This window comes from Gorilla gorilla, chromosome X (genome assembly GCF_029281585.2).
Source record: "Gorilla gorilla gorilla isolate KB3781 chromosome X, NHGRI_mGorGor1-v2.1_pri, whole genome shotgun sequence".
Taxonomy (NCBI): domain Eukaryota; kingdom Metazoa; phylum Chordata; class Mammalia; order Primates; family Hominidae; genus Gorilla; species Gorilla gorilla.
The window spans coordinates 127,285,156-127,308,475 of NC_073247.2; the positions used below are offsets into that span (position 1 = coordinate 127,285,156).

The 23,320-nt window shown below is 40.5% G+C and overlaps 2 protein-coding genes and 1 non-coding gene across 3 annotated transcripts in view; 2 read left to right on the forward strand and 1 right to left on the reverse strand.

The window, feature by feature from the left end:
- Positions 1-3,032: 3,032 nt before the first annotated feature.
- On the forward strand, positions 3,033-3,113 carry LOC115932528 (small nucleolar RNA SNORA64/SNORA10 family). The gene has a single exon (XR_004068797.1). It is a non-coding gene; the product is annotated as a small nucleolar RNA SNORA64/SNORA10 family (small nucleolar RNA).
- Positions 3,114-18,266: 15,153 nt separating this feature from the next.
- Positions 18,267-23,320, forward strand: part of PLS3 (plastin 3) — an 89,711-nt gene continuing 84,657 nt past the window's right edge. The window contains exon 1 of the mRNA XM_004064745.5: positions 18,267-18,692. The gene's annotated coding sequence lies outside the window, so the exon portion shown is untranslated. The remainder of the gene's footprint in view (positions 18,693-23,320) is intronic.
- Positions 19,573-20,169, reverse strand: LOC134757919 (uncharacterized). Its single transcript, XM_063703051.1, has 2 exons — positions 20,064-20,169; positions 19,573-19,968 (listed from the first exon to the last, which is right to left on the reverse strand). The coding sequence occupies exon 2, from the start codon at positions 19,929-19,931 to the stop codon at positions 19,611-19,613; it is 321 nt and encodes a 106-aa protein (XP_063559121.1). The 5' UTR covers positions 19,932-19,968; positions 20,064-20,169; the 3' UTR covers positions 19,573-19,610.

Genomic DNA, 23,320 nt, shown 5'->3' on the forward strand with positions numbered 1-23,320 from the left:
CGGGAGATCGAGACCATCCTGGCTAACACGGTGAAACCCTGTGTCTACTAAAAATATTTTAAAAAATTAGCCGGGCGTGGTGGCGGGCGCCAGCAGTCCCAGCTACTCTGGAGGTCGAGGCAGGAAAATGGCGTGAACCCGGGAGGCAGGGCTTGCAGTGAGCCGAGATCGCGCCACTGCACTCCAGCCTGGGAGACAGAGTGAGACTCTGTCTCAAAAAAAAAAAAAGAAATTGACCTCTTGTTTTAAATGTGGGAACCTTGGCAGTGGAGTTTATAGCCCTTAGTGCTTTTTTACTGAGAAATTTCCTTTAGCACCTATTTTTCTTAGTTTTTAAACTAAAGAAAGCCAAATACCATTTTACATTTAACAATGCTTCTTGTATGATTTTTATACCAGATAAGCTAAATTTTATCTTCATATTACTGTTTTATTAATGTTAAACTTAATTTTAATAAAACCTTGTAGACATATTTATCTAATTTTTAATGTTTGACCATAAGGTAAGATTTTATAGACTCTTTTTAACCTTCTAAAATTTTTGCTAAAGAGCAAATTGGTGCTTTAAGAAAAACCTGTTATGCTTTTACTTTAATGTCCAGTTCACAGAAAAACTGGATGATACTTCTTTAACTTTAGCTAATATGTTTACACACAGAATTTTCTTTACAATTAACGTTTTAAAACTTGCTTAAACCTTCAAAGCAATCATTTTTTCTAACTTTTTAATGTAGGTAAAAATGTACATTCTTATGCCACCTTATAATCCTTTTACCAAAGGTATATTTTACTTTTCTTATACATCTTGCACATAAACTTTTTTTTTCAATAGTTTTACATTCAGGATGCCTAGTTACTTTTAAATTATACAACATTTTTTCCAAAATTCTTTTTTATAACATTTTTCTCTTTCATGACTTTCGCAGACAATTCTTCGACATGCCTTAGCTTTGTGACTTATTACAAATATTTCTTTCTTTAAACAACCAGTTAATTTATTTCAGGACAAGAATTTACCATATAATACTCTTTTTATATAAATTCCACCCCCCCTTTTCCCCCCCTTTTTTTTCTTCAGGATACTTCTGAACTGGTGAGGTGTGTTCACAATGAGGTTTCCTCTAAAAGTTATTTTTTTTTACCTTTTTTTGTTGTTGTTGTTAGCAAAGCAGTTGCTGCTACAGATTGAATGCATTTGGGCCATCCACGGGTTACTGGGTTAAGGATTTTTGATAGGAAGGCCTCAGTGTTTTCGGGATACGCCCTTGTTTACACTGACAAGAAAGTGGTATTGGAGTGTTATAGGGTTACGGAGAATACCTTCAATTATCAATTATAGGTATTAAATTTACCTTGGCTTTTAAAGGAATAGGGTACACTTTTTTTTAACTACTTGAATATCTCTCTTTCTTTGACTTTGTCTCTCTCTCTTTGACTTTCCTTTTGCCTCTGTCTCTTCTCTCTCTCTGCCTCTCTCTCTCTCTCTCTCTCTCCTTGACTCCCTCTTTGTCTCTTCCGCTCTGTCTCTTCCTCTCTCTCTTTGCCTCTTCTCCTCTCTGTCTCTTTCCTTTCTCTCTCTCTGCTGGTCTTTCCTTGCCTTTGCCAGCCGCTTATGCTGCTGTTCTCTCAACCACTGTGTGTTGGGGGTGGGGGGGTCTAAAACCAGCTGTAACCAAGTGTCTATGTACGGGAACTGGTCTGGGTTCCCTGGCTTACAGGTTACCTTGTGCCATACCTTTGAAACAAGGGACCTGTCCAGGCTTCCTTCTAATGGCCAACCTACCTCTAATGCTGGCCAGTCTATCTTACACAAAGTTTTAAGTTTTCCTAGTGTCATAGTACTCCATAGTCTCCTTTAAATTCTTTTTTGAAATTTTTCAACATAGTTCCTAGTAGGGTGGGCTTATTTGTGCCTGACCTATGCTTCTTCGAGACAAAACACCATGCTCACACCACACGCACACCACAAAACAAAAAACGGGTAAAAAAGAGCGCACACACACTTTTGCAGTTTGCACCAAACCAAAATCAAAACCAAAATCAGAGTATCCACAAATCCAAGCCAGGTCAAAACCAGAACCAAAGTATCATGCAATCCAAGTCAAGTCAAAAACAAAAACCGAAGTGCCGGTATAGGCACACCGCGGGTGATCAGGCCATGCTTCCACTCAAATGGAGTAGGCAAGTTCCCAAGACCAATCCTGTCAAGCAATTCAAACCAAGTCAAAACCAAAACCAAAATCAAAGTGCCGATAAAGGCATGCTGTGGGTTATCAGGCCACGCTTCCACTCAAATGGAGTGGGCAAGTTTCAAAGACTAGTCTTACCAAGTTTTAGATGTCCAGACTCCAAGTGCCTGTTCCTTCCCGGTGTTCAGCCACTGCATTGATCCTCCATGGGGGCCTGCCACACACTGCTCTGGTGAGGCATCCCACCGGGGCAAATGCCTACCTGGGAGCGCTCTCAGGATCCGGGTCGCTCGGGCTGGTCGGAGTCTCCAGCAGGGACGTTCCACAGGGCAGGCTTAAACCGCCTAAGGAGCTGCCTCGAACATCCACCGATAACCTCGCTTCCCGGTCAGGGAACCAAGAAATATAGCAGGACGAGCCACAGACAAAACTCCTCAGACACCGAGTTAAAAAAGGAAGGGGTTTATTCGGCCGTGGGCATCGGCAAGACTCCTGTCTCAAGAGCAGAGCACCCCGAGTGAGCAATTCCTGTCCCTTTTAAGGGCTCACAACTCTAAGGGGCTGCGCGAGAAGTTCATGATTGATTGAGCAAGCAGCGGGTACGTGACTGGGGGCTGCATGCACCGATAATTAGATCGGAACAAAACAGGATAGGGATTTTCACAGTGCTTTTCTATACAATGTCTGTAATCTAAAGATAACACAAGCGATTAGGTCAGGGTCGATCTTTAACTACCAGGCCCAGGGTATGGCACCGGGCTGTCTGCTTGTGGATGTCATTTCTGCCTTTTAGTTTTTACTTTTTCTTTTTTTGGAGGCAGAAATTGGGCATAAGACAATATGAGGGGTGGTCTCCTCCCTTACTCTTTGGGAACTCAGATTGGCCTTATGGTGGCCTCTCTTTCCTTGAGGGGCACAACAGGTCCTGGATGGGGGGAAAAAAGATGTTATGAGAATGCAGACCTAGAAGCATTAGCTTTGCCTGGAAGGGTTAGAGAAATCATTTCCAAGGATATGCCATTTGATGTGGGACTTGAAGGATAGTTAGGTATCTGTTAGATTAAAAAGGAATGTGAGAGCAGGCCTCAGAGAGGAACAGAGGGTAAATGATGAGTTACTGTTTACCAGTAGTATGTGCCAGGCACTGTATTAGGTGGTTTATATGTTATATTTTATCCTTCATTCAATAACAATTTATTGAGCATGTGCTATATACCTAGCACTATGTTGAGGTGCCAATTGTCTGAATTTTCCCATGAAGATACCAAGGCACACAGAGATGAAGTGACTTTTCCAGAGCTACAGAGATAGTAAGAGATAAACACAGATTTAAACCAAATTCTGACTCTCTCCTAAACACACGTTTTCAATTCCACTCTCCCAAGCTGGATTATATAGGTATACAGGCAAATTTGGGAAATAATGAAATATCTGGTGTGGCTAGAATATATAAGGGAATGTGGGAGTTGAGGGAGGGGGTGAGGAGCAGCTGCAGAAAATCTGTGGAATGTTTCACTAATTTGCATGTTAATGTTTCAATATCTGATCATTTGCATTTGATTTTAGAAAAAGAAATAATTCCTTTTTTCCTGCCTTTCTGAGAAGATCCTGGAATAGGTACAATAATAACTTAAGTTTTTAAAAACTTATGACCTCATAATGTGGAGGGGGAAAAACAAAACAAAACAAAAAGGAATTAAAATCGATTATCAATGCAATCATTTTTTACTTGCAATTACTTTAAAACATCATAAGTCATGAATATTTATCACCTTGCTTTCCAGACAATATACCAGGACCCAACCAATGATAAGAGAACAGCTGTCTGAAGCAAATATGCAGAAGAGTACGAAATAAAAACGACAGCTTTCATGTTGAATCATAACTATATTGTGTTTGGAGAGTTCCATGTTTTCTTATTCCAGAAAACATTGCCAAAATCTGCATATACCTTGAAAACTCATCACCTATAAAATTAAATCCTGTTAAATGATCTATAAATGTGTTGAGTAGTGTTACAAAATAAAAGGAAGTGTTTTGCAATTAAGATTGAATTTTTAAGCAGTACAAACCAATTAAGATTGAATTTTTAAGCAGTACAAACCAACAGTGATTTCACGATATTTCTTTTCTTTTTTTTAAGTAGGAGTCTCAGGCTGGGCACGGTAGCTCATGCCTGTAATCCTAACACTTTGGAAAGCTGAGGTGGGTGGATCACTGAAGTCCAGGAGTTCAAGACCAGCCTGGCCAACATGGCGAAACCCTGTCTCTACTAAAAATACAAAAAATTAGCCAGGTATGGTGGTACAAGCCTGTAATCCTGGCTACTGGGGAAGCTGAGGCACGAGAATCACTTGAAGCCAGGAGGCAGAGGTGGCAGTGAGACAAGATCACACCACTGCACTCCAGCCTGAGACGCAGAGCGAGACTCTGTCTCAAAAAAAAAAAAAAAAGGAAGGAGGGAAGGACGAACGGAAGGAAGGAAGGGACGGAGGGAGGGAAGGAGGGATGAAGGAAGAGAGAGAAGAAAGAAAGAGAAAGAAAGCAAGAAAAGAAGAAAAAAAGAAAGAAAGAAAGAAAGGAGGGCGGGAGGGAGGGAAGGAAGGAGAAGAAAGAAAGAAAGAAAGACATAAAGAAAGAAAGAGAGAGAAAGAAAGAGAGAAAGAAAGAAAGAAAGAAAGAAAGAAAAGAGTCTTGCTCTGTCACCCAGGCTGGAGTGCAGTGGCTCTATGACAGCTCACTGTAGCCTCCAACTTCTAGGCTTGAGGGATCCTCCTGACTCAGCCTCCCGAGTAACTGGGACTACAGGTGTGCACCACCATGCCCTGCTAATTTTTAAAATTTTTTGTAGAGACAGGGGTCTCGTTTTCCTGCCCAGGCTGGTTTTAAACGCCAGGCTTCAAGCAATCTTCCCCCTTCACCTCCCAAAGTGTTGGGATTACAGGCGTGAGCCACCTACTGGCCTCCTGGTATTTCTATAAAGCCTTCAGGGCAATCATTGAAATTATCTATTTTAGGGATCCTGGAAAAGAACTGTACCTTGCAATGAGATTTAAGATATTGGTTTTAAGTTTGTAGATGTTACTGTTTAAGCAAATACTTTCCATGGAGTACCAAAGCATTACAATTAATTTGATGGTTTATAATAGGAATAAGTGAAAATATAAAAATTAGCTATGAGCATAGCACTTTCATTTTATATAATTTTTAAATAATTAAAAATCTGTGTATTTCTTGAATTTATATAATACTTTACGCTTTCATACACATTATAAATTATGTATCAGTTTCCCTTTTAGAAATGAAACTCTTATTTCTAATTATTTATAAAATGCTATAAGGCATCTGGAAAAAATTACAGTACTACTGATAAGCATTCAATTAGCCCAATTTTCTGACCTGCCCTTTGGAGGCTGAGCTGTTCCAAATCTTCAGAGCCTTTTCCTTCCTCCACAAAAAAAAAAAAAAAAAAAAAAAAAAAAATGGGTTGATATAAATGTTAATGAAGGTATTGATTCATTTTTTAAAAATAATATATTTAATTCAAAATGGAAAACAAGGCACAGGAAAGACCTTAATGTTCTGAATCATTTCTGGTAAAAAAAAAAAAAGATACGTATTACTATTTTAAATATTGCAAGAGAAATTCAAAAGAAGAAAGAATCCTTGACAACTGGTTCTCATCTTGCACATCCATTCTGTGCATCTGGGGAGCTCCAATACATAAGTATACGTTGCTGGGAGCTAGGAGAGGCTGGTATTTACATTCAGATTTAAGGGAAGTATTGCCAACCCTTTGCAATCTGTTACCTATGCTTCTCTCCTTTGTGGGATTTCTCTTCTGTAAAAGCTGAAATTCACACTAATCCAGAGCGATTATGCCATTTTAATGAGCAGTACCTGCTTTGATGAAGGTAAAAAAGAAATTGGAAAGGTTATTAAAAAGCTGCAATTTATTTATCAGCTTTGATGAAGAGAAAAGAAAGGATCTGTTCCTTTAACAGAACAAAAAGATCGTATATACTCAAAGATCAGGTAAGGGAGAAAGGAGACTTAAGGAAGCAAAGCAAATGAAGCCTTTCCATTGTGTGGCAGAATGACCTGACAAGGGACCTCTTTGCAGGCATTGAATTGTTCCTAATGATGGGAATAATTTACTCCAGCCTCCCAAGGAATAATAGAGTGACTTTCATGTCTCTTACAAACAGAGTTATTAATTAGACAGCAGGTTCAAGGAGCAGCTCAAATAAAGAATCTTTGCATTCTGTGATCTGTCTGGGGTACTGTCTAAAAACTAACAAATCATCTCTCCACTGAGGTGCTATTCAGATTTTCTTTGCCTTGCCTTGCTTCCTCATCAACCCCTTATCTTGGATTAGATCCTTAAGGCTTGGATTTTTCATTTCCTTTGGTTGACAAGGTTCCTGACCTTGGTCAGTCCAGTACTGGCCCTATACTTCTGCGTAGGTGCAAGACTTTGAAACACACTTATACCCTACTGAGCCAGTACCCTACTGTTGACGTCACTTCTATAGAACACTGACAGCTGAAAGGGACTCCACCCTACTACATGACATCCGTTATGGAAATGTCTCTGAAGTGCATCATTATGTAGCATATTTGCAAAGCCACATTTAAAAAGGAAATATATAAAAAGAAAATTATAATCCTCAAAAGGCCACCTGTTAAAGTAACTTTATAAAAGGACTTGAAAAAGCAAAAGATTAGGGCAAGTCATTCTGCTGTTGCAGGGCTCAGTTTTACTCATTTGTACTGTGAGGGAAGTGGTCTATAATATTCCTTCTAATACAAATATTCCATCGTTTTAATTATCAAATTATTTTACTTTTAAAATTTGATGATTCAAAAGACCCTAAATTAAGTAAAATTGACTGAAATGCCAGCCATATGCTTTGGGTGTTTTTCTTTTTATAACACATTAAATTTAGAATAAATTTAACTGGTTTAAAACTACCCCTCTAAAATGGTTTATGTGACCCATAATTCAGAGTTTGTCAGGTAGAATAAGTTGGGCTATAATCATGTATTTTCTAAAAAAAAAAACTGGATAAATTGGCCGATCATGGTGGCTCACATCTGTAATCCCAGCACTTTGGGAGGCTGAGGCAGGCAGATCACTTGAGGCCAGGAGTTCGAGACCAGCCTGGGAGACATGGTGAAACCCTGTCTCTGCTAAAAATACAAAAATCATTAGTCCAGGCACGGTGGCTCATGCCTGTAATTCTAACACTTTGAGAGGCCGAGGTGGGTGGATCACCTGAGATCAGGATTTCAAGACCAGCCTGCACAACATGGTGAAACCCCATCTCTACCAAAAATACAAAAATTAGCCAGACGTGGTGGTGCGTGCCTATAATCCCAGCTACTCAGGAGGCTGAGGCAAGAGAATCGCTTGAACCCGGGAGGCGGAGGTTGCAGTGAGCTGAGATTGTGCCATTGCACTCCAGCCTGGACAACAGAGCAAAACTCCATCTCAAAAAAAAAAAAAAGTGAAAATTGGATATATTAAGCCTGCCTTTTAATACCATCTTCTGCTATTTTCTCATACCATATATTCTAATACAATATCTTCTAATATTGTCATCTAGGTAATTAGGTTTCAGCATATGAATTTTGGGGGAACATAAACATTCAGACCATGGCATGTAATAAAACATACGTGCTTATCTAAGAGATTTATCACCAGCGAGCCAACCATTTTTTCAAGGAAGTGAAAAGAAAGGTGCAATCATTAATAGTGTTCCTTTGCCTTATTTTTTTAGATAAAAGTACAGTGAATGCTTCCTGTAAAATCCTTTGGTTCTAATCACAAACTGTAGAGTCAGACAAGAAATGGAATCATCCCACACACTCAGACATCTCAGCTCCTGCATTACCAGCAAAATGATCTTGGGCAAAAGTTACTTATTCCTTAAATCTTAGTTTTCTCATCTGAAATTGGGAAAAATAATGCTTTCGTTAATGAGATAGTTATTAGCATTAAATGAGATCATGTATATAAAGTTTCTAGTACAAGGCCTAGAAGAAGCTCAATAAGCAGTAGTTACAGTAGTTGCCATTTTATTCCTCTTCACTCCCTCCCACCCGCAAATTCGGCCATTGTGATTACATTCAAATTTGAAAGGCAAAAAAGAAGACAGAGTAGACAGCCATCCCATCAGTTGCTTGGTATGAAAGATTGTGAAGACCTAAGATTGTAATAATGAAAGAGTGCTAATTTCAATCTGTTTCATATCATCAGTCATAAACCAACTCCTAAATACCTCTTTGAGAACACAGCTCCATCCAGATGACAAGATCATATTGGAGCAAGAACAGTAATCCAGACAGGAGTCGACAGACTACAGCCTGACAACCCAAACTGTTGTTGTCTGTCCTTGTAAGTTTTATTGGCACACCATCATGCCCGTTTGTTTATTTATTTATTTATTTATTTTTGAGACAGACTCTTGCTCTGTCACCAGGCTGGAGTGCAGTAGCGTGATCTCGGCTCACTGCAACCTCCACCTCCAGAGTTCAAGCAATTCTCCTGCCTCAGCCTCCTGAGTAGCTGGGATTACAGGCACGCGCCACCATGCCCAGCTAATTTTTTTGTATTTTTAGTAGGGATGATCTTCATCTCCTGACCTCGTGATCCGCCCACCTCGGCCTCCCAAAGTGCTGGGATTACAGGCATGAGCCACCGTGCCCGGCTTTATTTATTTTTTAATTTATTTATTTTGAGATGGAGTCTGGCTCTGTTGCCCAGGCTGGTGTGCAGTGGCGCGATCTCAGCTCGCGACAACCTCCGCCTCCCGGGTTCAAGCGATTCTCGTGCCTCAGCCTTCCGAGTAGCTGGGACTACAGGAACGTGCCACCGTGGCTGGCTAATTTTTTTTATTTTTATTTTATATGTATTTGTTTTACAGACAGAGTCTTGCCCTGTTGCCCAGGCTGGAGTCCAGTGCTGCAATCTCGGCTCACTGCAACCTCCGCCTCCTGGGTTTAAATGATTCTTGTGCCACAGCCTCCAGAATAGCTGGGACTATAGGTGCAAGCCACCAGGCCCAGCTAATTTTTTGTATGTGTAGTAGAGACGGGGTTTCACCATGTTAGCCAGGCCAGCCTCGAACTCCCAGCCTCAAGTGATCCGCCTCCCTCAGCCTCCCAAAGTGCTGGGAATACAGGCATGAACCACCATACCCGGCTGTTTGTGTATTTACTTATTTTTGAGATGGAGTCTTGCTCTGTTGCCCAGGGTGGAGTGCAATGGCACGATTTCAGCTCACTGCAACCTCTGCCTACGGGGTTCAAGCGATTCTCCTGTCTCAGCCTCTTGAGTAGCTGGGATTACAGGCATGCACCACCATGCCCTGCTAATTTTTGTATTTTTAGTAGAGGAGGGGTATCATCATGTTGGCCAGGCAGGTCTCAAAATCCTGACCTCAGGTGATCCATGCGCCTCGGCCGCCCACAGTGCTGGGATTACAGGCGTGAGCCACCCGCCCAGCCTGTTTATTTAATTTTTATGGTTGCTTCCATAATACAACATCAGAGTTGAGTAGTTGCAACAGACACTGTATGGCTTGTATGCAAAAATATTTACTATCTGGCCCTTTACGGGCAAAGTTTGCTAACTTCTGACTTAGGATAATCTTAGGCATATGATCGCATTTCACGTGGCGTCCTTTCCAGAGGACTCCCAAATATTTAAAACTTTTTATAAAGCCTTAATTAAACATAGTTTTAGGCCTACTCTATTCCAATCACCAAATGGGATTTAAGCTATGATAATGTTGCTCAGTGTATGAAAGGGAATGCCTCCCTGAATGAACAACTTTACATTCTATTTTCACCCTTGTTCAGGTGAATCTATGGCATTGATAAAGAAACAAACCAGTGAAAACATTATTGGTTCTGAATTACCAAAGAGATGTGTGTTGATTCAGAATGAAACTTCTTATCCTGAAACCTTCTGTGACACTTCCTAAGGAATTTCTTGGTTACTTAAACCAAATGTCCAATTATCTTTATAACCGCAAGTATTTATGAAAACTGTGGCATGATTTAAATACCTCGACCAATTTAGTCATATGGTAATTCAAACCTTTTTAAAAGTATCAGAGAAGCACTAGATCACCTTTTACTGCCTAGGTTCTGTTTCTGGCTGATTTGATTTGTTTGAATTTTTTTTTTGTAATGTTTAATTTACATCTCTTTTGTAGTAAGTTAAAGCACTATGTTATTCTTTCAGTGACAGTGACAAAAATGGGAACATGCTAACCAAGAAGTGGATGAATTTATCTCCCAAGTCCCTTTTGATTGCATGAGTTTAGTTTCTTCCTTGCAATTACAGATCCTTTCATATCATATCCTCATTAGTATGGTTTTCCTTGTGCTTAATAGCCTAATTCTGTCAATCTCCTTCTCTTTTTGAATAGCAGCTATATAGAGATATGTTAAATCAAACTAAAATTTGGCCTGAGAAAGTCTTTGTACTTGTACACTCGAATTCTTAAGTATAAACTGCAAGCTAACTTAGTAGGTAAACAAACTGAAACCTAATTTAGGAGTAGGCTTCTATAACAATAGCTGAGTCTCAGCCAATCACAGCCGCCATACTTAAACAACCACTCACAGGCAGCCAGCTGTTCAAACCCTGCTCAAATAAGGCAAAGGCCCAGCTGTTTCTGTACTCGCTTCTGTTTTCTGTATGTCATTTTCCTGATTCTGTCCATAAATCTCCTCTGACCATGGGGCAGCCCCAGAATCTCTGAATCTGTTCTGATTCTGGGGGCTGGCTAATTCTCGAATCGTTTTTGTTTTTCTTGCTCAGTTAAATTCTGTTAATTTTAACTTGCCTAAAGTAACAGATCTAATTCGCATACCATATAGCTCACCAATTAAAATTGTACAATTCGATAGTTTTAAATTTATTCATATAGTTATGCAACCGCCACTACAATCTATTTTAGAATATTTTCCTTACCCCAAAAAGGAACCCCATTAGCAGTCACTCCTCATTTCTCCCCAATTGCCCATACCCCCAGTCCTAGGCAACCACTAATCTACTTTCTGTCTCTATGGATTTTTCCCTTTTTGTACATTTTATATAAATGGAATCATACAATATGTGGTCTTTTGTTACTGGCCTCTTTCACTTAGCATAATGTTTTCAAGGTTCATCCATGGTGTCACACTGTCAATCTCTTTTTAAAGTCATTATTTTGCATACTTAGTAAACACAGACCCAAATATTTAACTATAAGCATTCTTGGTAGAATAAACAGTTATAGCATTTAAATATCTGATCATATTCTCTCTCTTTCTCTCTCTCTCTCTCTCACACACACACACACACACACACACACACATAATGCAGGTAGACACTCTAATTCACCAAAATTTGGCCTCACATATTCAGAAATCAGTTAAACACAATAGACTGGACATGACTGTTTCTTTAGAAGTCTGGCTAGTGCTGTGGAGAATTATGGATAACCCTTATAAATTTTAAAATGTGCGCTACAATTTATTCTGCAGGGTTGTTTGTATATGTTTAAAAGACTTTTTTCATAGGAAGCCTCCAATATTTCAAATTACATTCTAATAAAGGTTGAGGTTGAATATTTCACCAAAAAGAATGCTTTATAGCCCAGACACACAAAATGATAACATCAAGTTGTATATCTGAGCTAGTGCACTCACCTACCTTAAATTCTGTGTAAGTTACAGGCATGTTATTAATAATACTTCCTTAAAAGCAAAATGTGATATGTGCCAATTAATTATGTAAATCTCATTGAGGGAAGGATTATTATGGCTCTAACTAAAGCAACTGTCAAAATTACTGTAACCTGGCCAGGTACCGTGGCTCATGCCTGTAATCCCAGCACTTTGGGAGATGGGTGGATCACTTGATATCAGGAGTTTGAGACCAGCCTGGCCAACATGGTGAAACCCAGTCTCTACTAAAATACAAAAATTAGCCGGGTGTGGTGGCGCACCTGTAATCCCATCTACTCTGGAGGCCCGAGAGTCGCTTGCACCCAGGAGTCGGAAGGTTGCAGTGAGCCGAGACTGCATCATTGCACTCCAGTCTGGGTGACAGAGCGAGACTCCGTCTCAAAAAAAAAAAAATAAAATAAAATAATTAAAAAAAAACACCAGACAAACAAAATTACTGTAACTAAAAGCAAGACCTTCTGTAACTTGGCAGTTTAATTAATGTAAGACAAGAAAGATTCACAAGTCTTTTATTTTCCTTCCCTCTTTCCCTCTCTCCCTCCCTCTCTCCTTCTCTTTCTCTCTCTCTCTTTCTCTCTCTTTTTTTTTATTATTATACTTTAAGTTCTAGTGTACATGCACACAACGTGCAGGTTTGTTACATATCTATACATGTGCCATGTTGGTGTGCTGCTTCCATTAACTCTACATTTACGTTAGGTATATCTCCTAATGCTATCCCTGCCCCCTCCCCCAACCCCAGGAGAGGCCCCGGTGTGTGATGTTCCCCTCTCTCTTTTCTTTTCTTTCTTTCCTTTCTTCCTTCTGCTTCCCTCTTTCCCTCCCTCCCTCCCTCCCTTCCTCCTTTCCTTCCTTCCTTCTTTTCTTTCCTTCTTTCAACAGGGTCTTACTCTGCTTTCCGGGCTGGAGTTCAGTGGTGATATCATAGCTCGCTGCAGCCTCAACCTCCCAGCCTCAAGTGATCCTCCAACTTCAGCCTCCCAAGTAGCTGGAACTACAGGCATGTACCACGACCATGTCCAGCTAATTTTTGTATTTTTTGTAGAGACTGGGTTTTGCAATGTTGCCCAGGCTGGTCTCAAATTCCTGGGCTCAAGTGATCTACCCACCTTGGCTTCCGAAAGTGCTGGGATTACAGGCATGAGCCCAGCCCACAAGTCTTTTTAATCACTAAAGTAAGTGTTAAAAAAATATATTTTCTCTTTTAAAAAGATTACATTAGTGAGATCCCAAGCAATCTTCCTTCCCATTGATGTTATCACTGCACCTTTGTGGTAGGCAAATCCTCAGTTTTTCTTTTGCAGATAAGGAAGTAGAAGCCTGGAAAGAAAGCCCAAACTCAGAAACTTACCTAAAGCTCTCCCATTTTGCTTTCTTATGTTAAATTAAGTTTAGCCTGGTTGGGTGTGGTGGCTCAGGCCTCTAATCCCAGTAGTTTGGGAGGCCCAGGCAGGTGGATCACTTGAGCCCAGGAGTTCAAGTCCAGCCTGGACAACATGGCAAAACCGCGTCTCTACCACAAAAAAAAATTAGTTGGGTGTGGTGGCACGAGCCTGTAGTCCCAGCTGCTTGGGAGACTTGAGGTGTGAGAATCACCTGAGCCTGTGAAATTGAGGCTTCAGTGAGCCATGATCGTGCCACTGCACTCCAACCTGGGTGACAGAGCGAGACCAAAAAAAAAAAAAGTATTTCCATACATAGTGAACTGTAACCTAAACAGATGTGTAAACACACTGTAACCCTCACTTGTAAAAATTACTGAGTTTTGGCCAATAAAAGCAGCCAATTGTTCAAACTGAGTTCAAATAAAGCAAATGCCAAGGTGTAACCAATCCAGCTATTGCTGTACCCCACTTCCATTTTCTGTATGTCACTTTTCTTTTTCTGTCCATAAATTCTCTATGAACATGTGGCAGCACCAGAGTCTCTCTGTACCTAGTCTGGTTTGGGGTGGCTGCCCCATCGTTCATTGCTCAATTAAACTATGTTAAATTTAATTTGTCTGAAGTTTTTCTTTTATCACTTCCTAGGAATGAAAATGGTTTTCATTTCTACTTGCCTATATCAAGTCTTACCCATCTTTGTCCAGCCTAGCTCAAGTTCCATTGCACAAAGGATGCCTTCTACAACTGCTTTAGCCCTATTATTCTCATTCTTTTCAGCCTACCTACGGTGCTTCTTATATATTCTATCTTGAATTGTTTTCTCATTATTACAGTTATGTGGACTTTGATCTTGAATTAATATTAGACTATTAATTCGTTGTGTTTTGAGACCATACTTTTTCTATGTTGCTTATAATAGTTATCTGATTGATTAATTAGATATTTAACACCCAGAAAGTCGGGAGGGGGGAGGGTGACACTTTAATTGTGAGCATTTCCAGTGATGATAGTGATCTTTATTAAATCTATATATTATAAAGTCCATACTGATTAAATATGTCCTAATCCTATTAAAGAGACTTCAATTAATTTTTTGTTTTTTATTTTTTAATTTTCTTATTCTCAGATACTGATAATTATTTTTTTTTAACAAGTGAAAATCTGAAATAAGCTTGGACATGTCAGAGTAATTTCTTTATGTGAATGTGCGTGTAAGATAGTTGGCCTGCATTAGCAGGCATTCAGATTCATAATAATCTTTAGGTTTGAAAAATATTTGACAATTGCCTATTCACTATTAATATTCATGTCCTATACATGTGTACATTTTGAGTTGGAAACATAAAAACACTTCACTAATAAACAGTGGTAATAACTGTTCAAATCTGTATCCTATGGATAAAAAAAAAATTAATAATTGTCCAGGTCTTCCAAGATTTCCTCTATGCCAAATATTTTAAGTATGAGAGAAACCTTTAAAATCATACTTAATTTTAATAAAAATGTCATCTCACAGCACACTGAATAAAAAGAGGGATTAGGATCAATCCAAGAACCTAAAATATCACAACATGGAATAGAATTATCCATGAATTAAAAAGATGATTTAAAAAAGGATAATTCCTTGAAAATAATCTGATAAAATAAAATACAATTAATTAAAACAGATTAGTACACAATTGTACATTTAGAGACTGAGAAAACAATTAGGTGTGTTAGAAAAATGATTTAGTATTGAACTGATCAAGATTCTTTAAGTTATTCCTGGCTTATATAAAGTTTATGCAGCAAAATCATATTTTAATAGACTACAGAAAGGAGGTTTTAAAAAAATTGATAAAAATTATCCCGGACGGGGTGAGGAAAAAGAAGAAAAAAATAAAATAAAATAAAATAAAATAAAAAATGGATAAAAGGTTCAAGCCAGTGGTCAGGCACCGTGGCTCACCTCTGTAATCCCGGCACTTTGGGAGGCCAAGGCAGGTGGATCACCTGAGGTCAGGAGTTCGAGAGGAGCCTGGCCAACATGGTGAAACCCCATCTCTACTGAAAAAACAAAAATCGGCTGGGTGTGGTGGCAGGTGCCTATAATACCAGCTACTTGGGAGGTGAGGCAGGAGAATCGTTTGAACCCAGGAGGCAGAGGTTGCAATGAGCTGAGACTGCGCCATTGCACTACAGCTGGGGTGACAACAGTGAAACTCTGTCTCAAGGAAAAAAAAAAGTTCAAACTAGCAATGACATGTTAAGAATAAAGAATTAAAAATGGATAGAAGAGGAAACTGACAACTTACTCTAGGAAAATTTCAGGGAAAATTTTAGACTATGTACACATAATACATTGTGAGCTAGACTGGGGAGAGTGTTGGGCAGAACAATAGGAAAAAGAGCAAGAAAAAGGGGGATGTGCATATCAAAAGGAGGAAAGAAAAGTAGTTTGGACAGACAAAAAACCTAAGAGAGATATTGGCGCCTTCCTATGATATCAGTGGAGGACAGGAAGAATAAATGGTTTTCAAAATTTTGTGACATTGACTTTAAGTGATTTATTACAAAGGCATTAGGATTGAAAATTGGAAATGGAAGGAAAGGCAAAAACTCTTAGGTTACTGATTCACAAGGTCTGTGAGAATCCTATATATATTAATAGCTTTTTGTTGCTGTTGTTTAACAAGAATAGACATAAAATAACCATTAGTTCAGCAAACATTTACTGAACTCCTATGTGTCAGGCACTATGCAAGTCACTGTCAAAATAAATTAAAGCCTATAAGCAGGTGGAGGGAACCCTGACAAACATCTGTGCAGGCTTTTTGATACAGATAAGAAAACAATCAACTTTGGGTTACTTCATGAATGATCCTCTATGAGGTAAATTGATGGCATGAAAAATTATAAAGAAATGCTGTTTAAGAGCTTTGAGCCTGAGGATCCTTTCTTCCAGCAAAATGCTAAATTTGAAAAGATCCTTTAGATTCTGGGCAACACAAAGGTAGCTTAGTTACATCAAACTGGCTGGGTATCTTAATAGCATTCATTAAAATGGAGTTCTACCTGGATTATATAGTGGAGCTTGTTAAACAGGAATCTCAGCTAGCATCCAAATAGGTGCTTCTGTGTTTAGGGCGTGTTTTATCTGTTGGAAAGTTACTGAGGCAATGAGAACTAATGCCATCAGCTAGGTACACTGCAGCTTTGAAACTATGGACTATTGCATTTCAATTAAAATGGCATTTCTTGACTGAATTCTGACATCCTCAGTGATAGTGGTGAATAAAGACTTTTATCAAAGTATAGATTCTATTAAGCTTTTAAAAAATTTTATTAATTTTTTTTGTAGAGATGAGGTCTTGCTATGTTGTCCAGGCTGGTCTTGAACTCCTGGCCTCATGCAATCCTCCCACTGCACAGCCGCCCAAAGTGCTGGATTATAGGCGTGAGCTACCCCACTCGGACCAATGTAAGCTTTTTTGAATTAAAAACAGGAACTGTAAATAGCATATACGTAGGATTCTTAATATTTTTACTTGAAATTCTAGAATTTGAAAAATAAACTGAAATTGAATACGTCATTGAGACAAATATATCTGCACTGGAAAATTTAGCTTACAGAGTCCCTTCATGCTATTGCTCAGTCTGTAATTTTAAGTTTAAGAGCAGGTGGAAGCTCTTCAGCGGTGACTGACAGACACCATAAAAGGTAGAAAACTGAAAGAGCCTATTTCCTGTATCTAAAAATTTTTTGTAAAGAATTCCAGAAGTCACACCAAACCTTTGGCCAATTACTGAATGCTAGAAATCTCATTTGGGAGCTTACTGTAAATGTGTGTGGCAATGCACTGACTCCATGTTCAATCCAACGCCAACATGTTGAAATCAGTATTTTTGTGCTGGCCCAAACCTGAACCAGTAGAAAATCTCCCATAACAGAAATTCAATGTTTGTGAAAGCATGATTGCCCTCCGATTTCTTTTTCACCTTCCTGTGCCTTTCATAAGTTCTTCCAGTTGGTTAATCATTAATTAATATTTAACAAGGCTTTTTCCTCGTGCCAAGTCCTCTGCTAGTCTAGCCTTTAGGCAATATATGAACTCCCCAAGTTCTTCCCTTTTAAGAAGCCTTGGCACTCACTACGGATTAATTTCTCTAAGGAAATTCATAATGGCAGATGAAACAGGGGTTCCTTTTCAAGAACATTCCATTTTAAAGCCTCTCAGCATTTTTTCCTGGTATATGTAAAATGCGACTTAATTGAACTAATTTTAAATGTTGACAGAACTTTCCAAGCACACATTTCCTGAACAAAATGGTTACGACTGGAACAGGAAAGGGCTTAGACTTTTTCTTCTACAGCTATCCCACAAGTCAGTCTCTTGACCTGACCCTGCAAAATCCCTCAAACTCTGGCTCTCTGAGTTGATTTTGGATCTACGATGAACCATAGGTTTGGAATGCAGATAACCTCCACGTGTATTAATGAAAGAGGTCAGCTATGACGTGGAAGCCATCTCCTGGGCAGAGAAGGAGAAGAAATGGCAGTCTGGGGAGTAGTAACATGTCTCCAAGTTTTCTCTGGTGAAAGCAGACTGATGAGAATTGATACCCATTTCCGGTCAAAAGAGTGGAACCAAGGTACTTCCAGCCACCTCCTCTCAACCCCTCTCCGCATGGACAAACATACCAGACAGGTGATGTGGGCTAACAATTTACTTGGCATGAGGCCAAAGGCTTGAGGGCCCTGCCCTGCCCATATTCTTCTCCCTTGACTTCTTAAGGAAAGGAATGATTGCTGATGTTTCCCTCTGCACCCTTTGGCACCTGGACTGATTGTTGCAGATGTAATTAGGAATGTTCCCCAACATGCCGTTATTCTTCTCACGATTCTGGGAGAAACTGTACCCCTCCCCCATAGACTTATATAGGTGGCATTCAAATTCTTGTTCCCAACTTTTTCATCTTTTTATTAATCCCACAAGATTGTGTGAATGTGTACTCCGAGCCAGGCACGTTGGACTTCTAACTTCTTCTTAGCCCAAGTAGGAAGGGGAGACTCAGGCGCTGGGGACCATTCTCCTCTCCCTGCTGCAGAGTTGCAGTCCCTATCCCTCCTGGGTGCCCATCCCCGTGCCTATTTTCCTGGATCCCCACCCAGTTGATGTGACAGGCTCGTGGCCCAATCCCCTTCCTGGTTCCCAGGCCGACTGCTAGCACCACCCGAGCCAATGGCGGCGGCCGAGGGGCGGAGGGGGCTGGCAGGAGGGGAGGGAGCGCTGGCTTTAGAGCCACAGCTGCAAAGATTCCGAGGTGCAGAAGTTGTCTGAGTGCGTTGGTCGGCGGCAGTCGGGCCAGACCCAGGACTCTGCGACTTTACGTAAGTGCTTTGTAGGCGCCAGCGGGCACTAGGGGAGCGGGTTTCCTGGGCGTGGGCAGGAGTGGGTCCCGGGGAGAGCATCTCGGTTCAGCTCAGCAGGAACGTGCGGCGCACCGTGGGGCGGGGGTTGGGGGAGAGGGAGGTCGGAGAAATTTCAGTTGGAGCCCTCGGGCGCCCGGGCGATCGGTCGCAACCGAAATGGATGTGAGTGACGGGGAGTTTCCCTACTAGCATCCGCCGCAAACACGTTTTCTGCACTTCACTGTATTAAGTGGTGTTTTCTTACTAGTTGCTCTTAACTTGTTGCCAGTCTTGGGCTGGAGTCCTAGACGCCAGCCCTTGCCCTGATTCCCCTCCGGGGCTGCGGCCCCGAAGTGGAAAGGGAGCGCACAACTTCCCTCTGTCGTCCTTCTCCAGCTACTGCCATCCCCCCTTCCCTCCCGCCCGGACTCAGGAAATCCCGGAGCCACCAGCCTGCACTCCTCCAGCCCCCACACGCCCGCCTCGGATGACCTGGCTGGCTTAAGCCGACCCTGGGGCTCTGGAGAGGGGGGGCCGTGGCCGAGGGAAGGCACGAGGTTTGGGTTGCCTGCCTTCTGCCTGCTTCCCTCCCTTGTCCTTAGCGAGGGCGTCGCGAACGCACCTAGTCTCCCTATGAGTAAGCACTTTTTTTCCTTTCAGTAGGAGAACATCTCTGGGCTAGTAGGGCAGTACCTTTCCGTTCTCCCCTGGCCCCACACCCCCTGTCCTTTTTTCAGCTCCTTTGACTTTGCGGCCCCGGGCGCGCGGTCGGGGCGGCGGCAGTCCCGGACCTCTCCCGACTCTTGGAGAGGGAGAGGCAAAGGGGCGACGGGAGGGAGGTAATGTTCTACCCCCCCCCCCCCCGCCCTTTCCCCGCACAGCTGCACTTGCCTGTGTTTACTTTTCTCCACCCGCAGTACTTAAGCGCTGTAATGAGAGGCCCGGGGACGCCGACCACCCCCGCCCTGGCTTCTCGCCAGTCCCAAAGTTGCTGCCGCCGTCGCTGCTCCGGTGTGCTGGCGGTTCCGACCGCCGGGCTCCGGGACGTAAGATGATCCCAGCCCGGGAGGTGGAGTGGGGATTAATGGCATCTGACTCTAGCCTTATGCGATGCTCCTTGCCTCTCACCTGAGCTGCACGATATCCCCAGTGGTGCAGAAGGTTGAACTTTTGCAGAAGGTTGAGCTTGGAGCTAAGTGGGTTGGAGAGCTTCGCCATTTAGCGTCAGACAGACGGGATGCTGGGGGCGCCCGGCCTGTTAAGAGGGATTGGGAGGAGGGAAGGGAGCCTGGCTAACAGTAGGTAGAAAATGTAGGGAAAAGTAAAAACCATTGAGGGGCAAGCACTTACTCCACTTTGCTGGATGTCACAATGGACTGGGAAGCCTAAACTTGATCCTCGAGATGCAGTTCATGGTGAATTCCAACTAAGTGGCTGGAGCCCCACACATACCAGTTGGAATCACGTGCCCCAAGTCTCTGATGGTCACATGACGTCTTTTTACTTTAAAGCTGGAATGTAATGGTTGAGGCCCATATTCCAAAAACCACCTCTACGTTTGAAAAAAAAAGGTGGGGAGGAGTGTGAACTAGCTTCTAATCAAGGAAGTCTACTAGGATTTTGGATGAGGGGACCAGAAAGGGAATTTGGTGCTCAGCTTTTATCCAAAACAAAAACAGGAGCTGATTTTAAAATAAGGGATTGAAATATATGTGAGTTGGGACATATATCTCCTCTGTTCTTCAATCTCATGGTTTTTCTAAATTTAAAAAACATCTTACTAATTATTTTCTAGGGAAGTCATCCTTTTTTACTCAGGCCTCATTTTGTCCCTGAATACTAGATTTGAAGCTAAATCCCACAAGATAGTGTTAAAAAATAAGGCTCTGTTCATCTTCCTTGGTCTGGCCTATATTCTAATTGAACTGTTCCCTATTTTAGGCAACTACTTAAAGGTAGTAGATAACCTCTTGACTAAAATTAACCATCAGTTATTTGTGGTTTTGAATTAACTGGATTAGAAATCATGCACAAAAACAGTGGATAGTAAATTTGATACATCGAGTTGGTTGGGTTTTTGCCTGTCAGTGGTTTGGTAGAATAATGAGAGGACACTGAAACAACTTTCCCATATTGACCTATACCCGCCCAAGTGGCCCAAGTTAAGGTTGCTTCTGGGAAAACGTGGCAATTTGGCTATTCAGATTATATATTACAGAGTATAGAAGAGAGGCAGAGGAGCCTCTGAGGTCAGGAGTTTAAAAGCTTTGCTTATCTGAAAAAAAAAAAAGAAAGAAAGAAAAAACGGACCTGGTTGATGCATATTCAGTCTTGAAAACAACTAGGGCAGAAGATATTTAAGAGATTCTGACTTTGTATTCTTTTGCCAAAAACCCTTTGTCTCCTGCAGCAGCCTCTGAATGACTGGAGCACTCCAGTTTCTTGCTGTTCATCCGTTTCTGAGCCTGAAAACTAGAACAACCTTAAAGCACATTGTTCTGACCCCAAGGCTAGCCTTGTGGCACAGATGAGCTGGAAATGGATTTAAGGTGCACCTGAGTTACTAGAGTTAACTACACTGGTAGATAGACCCCTCTAGTGGAAGTGAAGTGATAATATAATTTTAGATTGAAATAATAAATGTTTAACCTCAAAAAAAGGAAGTTATTACCACTCAACTAGGTTACAGTGGTAGGGGGATAAGTTCTTTTTTAAGTATTGTGAAATCATGTCTAAACAGAATCATCGCTAGGCTCTAGTCCACAGCTTTTCATCGTCTTGGGATGCCTACTTATTGAACACCACCCCCAATATTGCTGACTTTTTTTGGTGGTATGATCTAATGAGCCCAAATTTTTATTAAAATTAGGGGGCTGGGAGTCAAATTCTTGATTTTTACTGTTAGATCTAGCAGATAGCAACCCCTTACTTTACCTGAGGTGGGGAGCTATTAATAAATAAATAACACTTTGCCTTGACTTAATACAGACGATCAACATTGAAGTCCAAAGTCTCTAGTCTGATGTAACCATTTAGATTCAATTGATAAAAATGACTAGGCTTATGGCATTTTGGGTAGAAGGATTAATTATAACTAGTGAGTAATAATTTGGGTGAGATTAAGCCTCTTCTACAAGTGGTTACACGCACATTAGACTTTGACTGTGGCTGTTTATACTGGCAGAATGTCAGTATCTAGGGCACTATCAGAAACCCGATGAGATTTTTCTCCCAGGAGAACAGAATTCTGTTACTGAAAATAAAAGGGCAGCTTGGTCATGGTGCTTGAGCACCAAAGTGATTCTTTCTGGTGACACTGAGAGGGTACAAGAAGAAAGTCCATTTGCCATTATCCCATATTCTGTTTTAGGCATTATTTCTACTTGGATTTTCATGAAATGTACTGACAGTGTTCTTAGCACATATGATAAATTCATGAGTTTGCTCTTGTGTTTGATCTAGCATAACCTATGTGGAATGTATAAGCTGAACTGTTTCTTTTTTGATGTTTGGTACAGATTATGAAAGTAGCTGGTATAAAATAAAATTTGAAAATGAATATCTCTCAATACATGACAACATGGGGTATCTGTTTTTAGAATCATGTTGTCTTTGGTCATATGGCAATTTTTCTTTTGGTGAAGAGTGATCCAGAAGGCAAAATTTTTGATCTGTGAAAATAATACAACTCATTTAGAAGAAGTCAGCTGGGTCATGTTTTGAGTCTGTATTATTTTAGACAGTGATGTACCATATAATGTATATTCAGTGTGTTGGAGGTTTCAAAGCTTTTTGGATACATTACAATGTTGGAAGATTTTTATATACCAGTGGTCATGACTAGCTGATTTTAGTTATGAGAGTGCTTTGGTTAAAGTTATGGAAACAGTCTAATCGTGAAATGTCAGTCTTAGAAGATCTGATCATACTTGGGCCAATTTATTTTAGTTACAGAGGTGAGACAATTTCAAAAGATTCACGATAAATTTAATAATACCAAATTTTGCCTTAGTCTTGACACTTGGAAGATAAATATTAGTGAGTATAAACTGTTTTAGGGATGAAGAAGTATTGTTAGTATACGAAAATGAAAATACTAATTATTTTAGCATGGGTCTTTTAGTCCTTTGCAGTCTGGACAGATAGATTATCTTAAGTAAATCATTGAACTTGCCCTCAGAGGAATTAGATTCTAGATAGTGCTCTGCCATTGACTCATAATTTGACCTTCGGAAAGTCATTTAAAATTATTATATTAATAACTAATTGAGTACATACATGTGCCAGACACCATTCATGCTTTTGTTTATAAAAAGAGAGGATTGCTCAAGCTTTTTGGTTTGCTGGGTTTTATTTTTTCAAATATTCATAATCTGGCTTATTTCACTTATCAGTTGACTTTTCAAACTTTGATGCAATTGCATTGATCCAAGCTAAATACTTTTTTGGCAAATTGATGACTATTCAGGAAAGTGATCACCAGTGGGTTATTCCATGACTAATGTTAGTTCTTTAAAATAAAGAGGTGCCATTTATATAATTCCTTGACAGAGATTTTTGGTGCATTAAGCCTACTGGTTTTATAATATGAGAAACCTTACATTTTC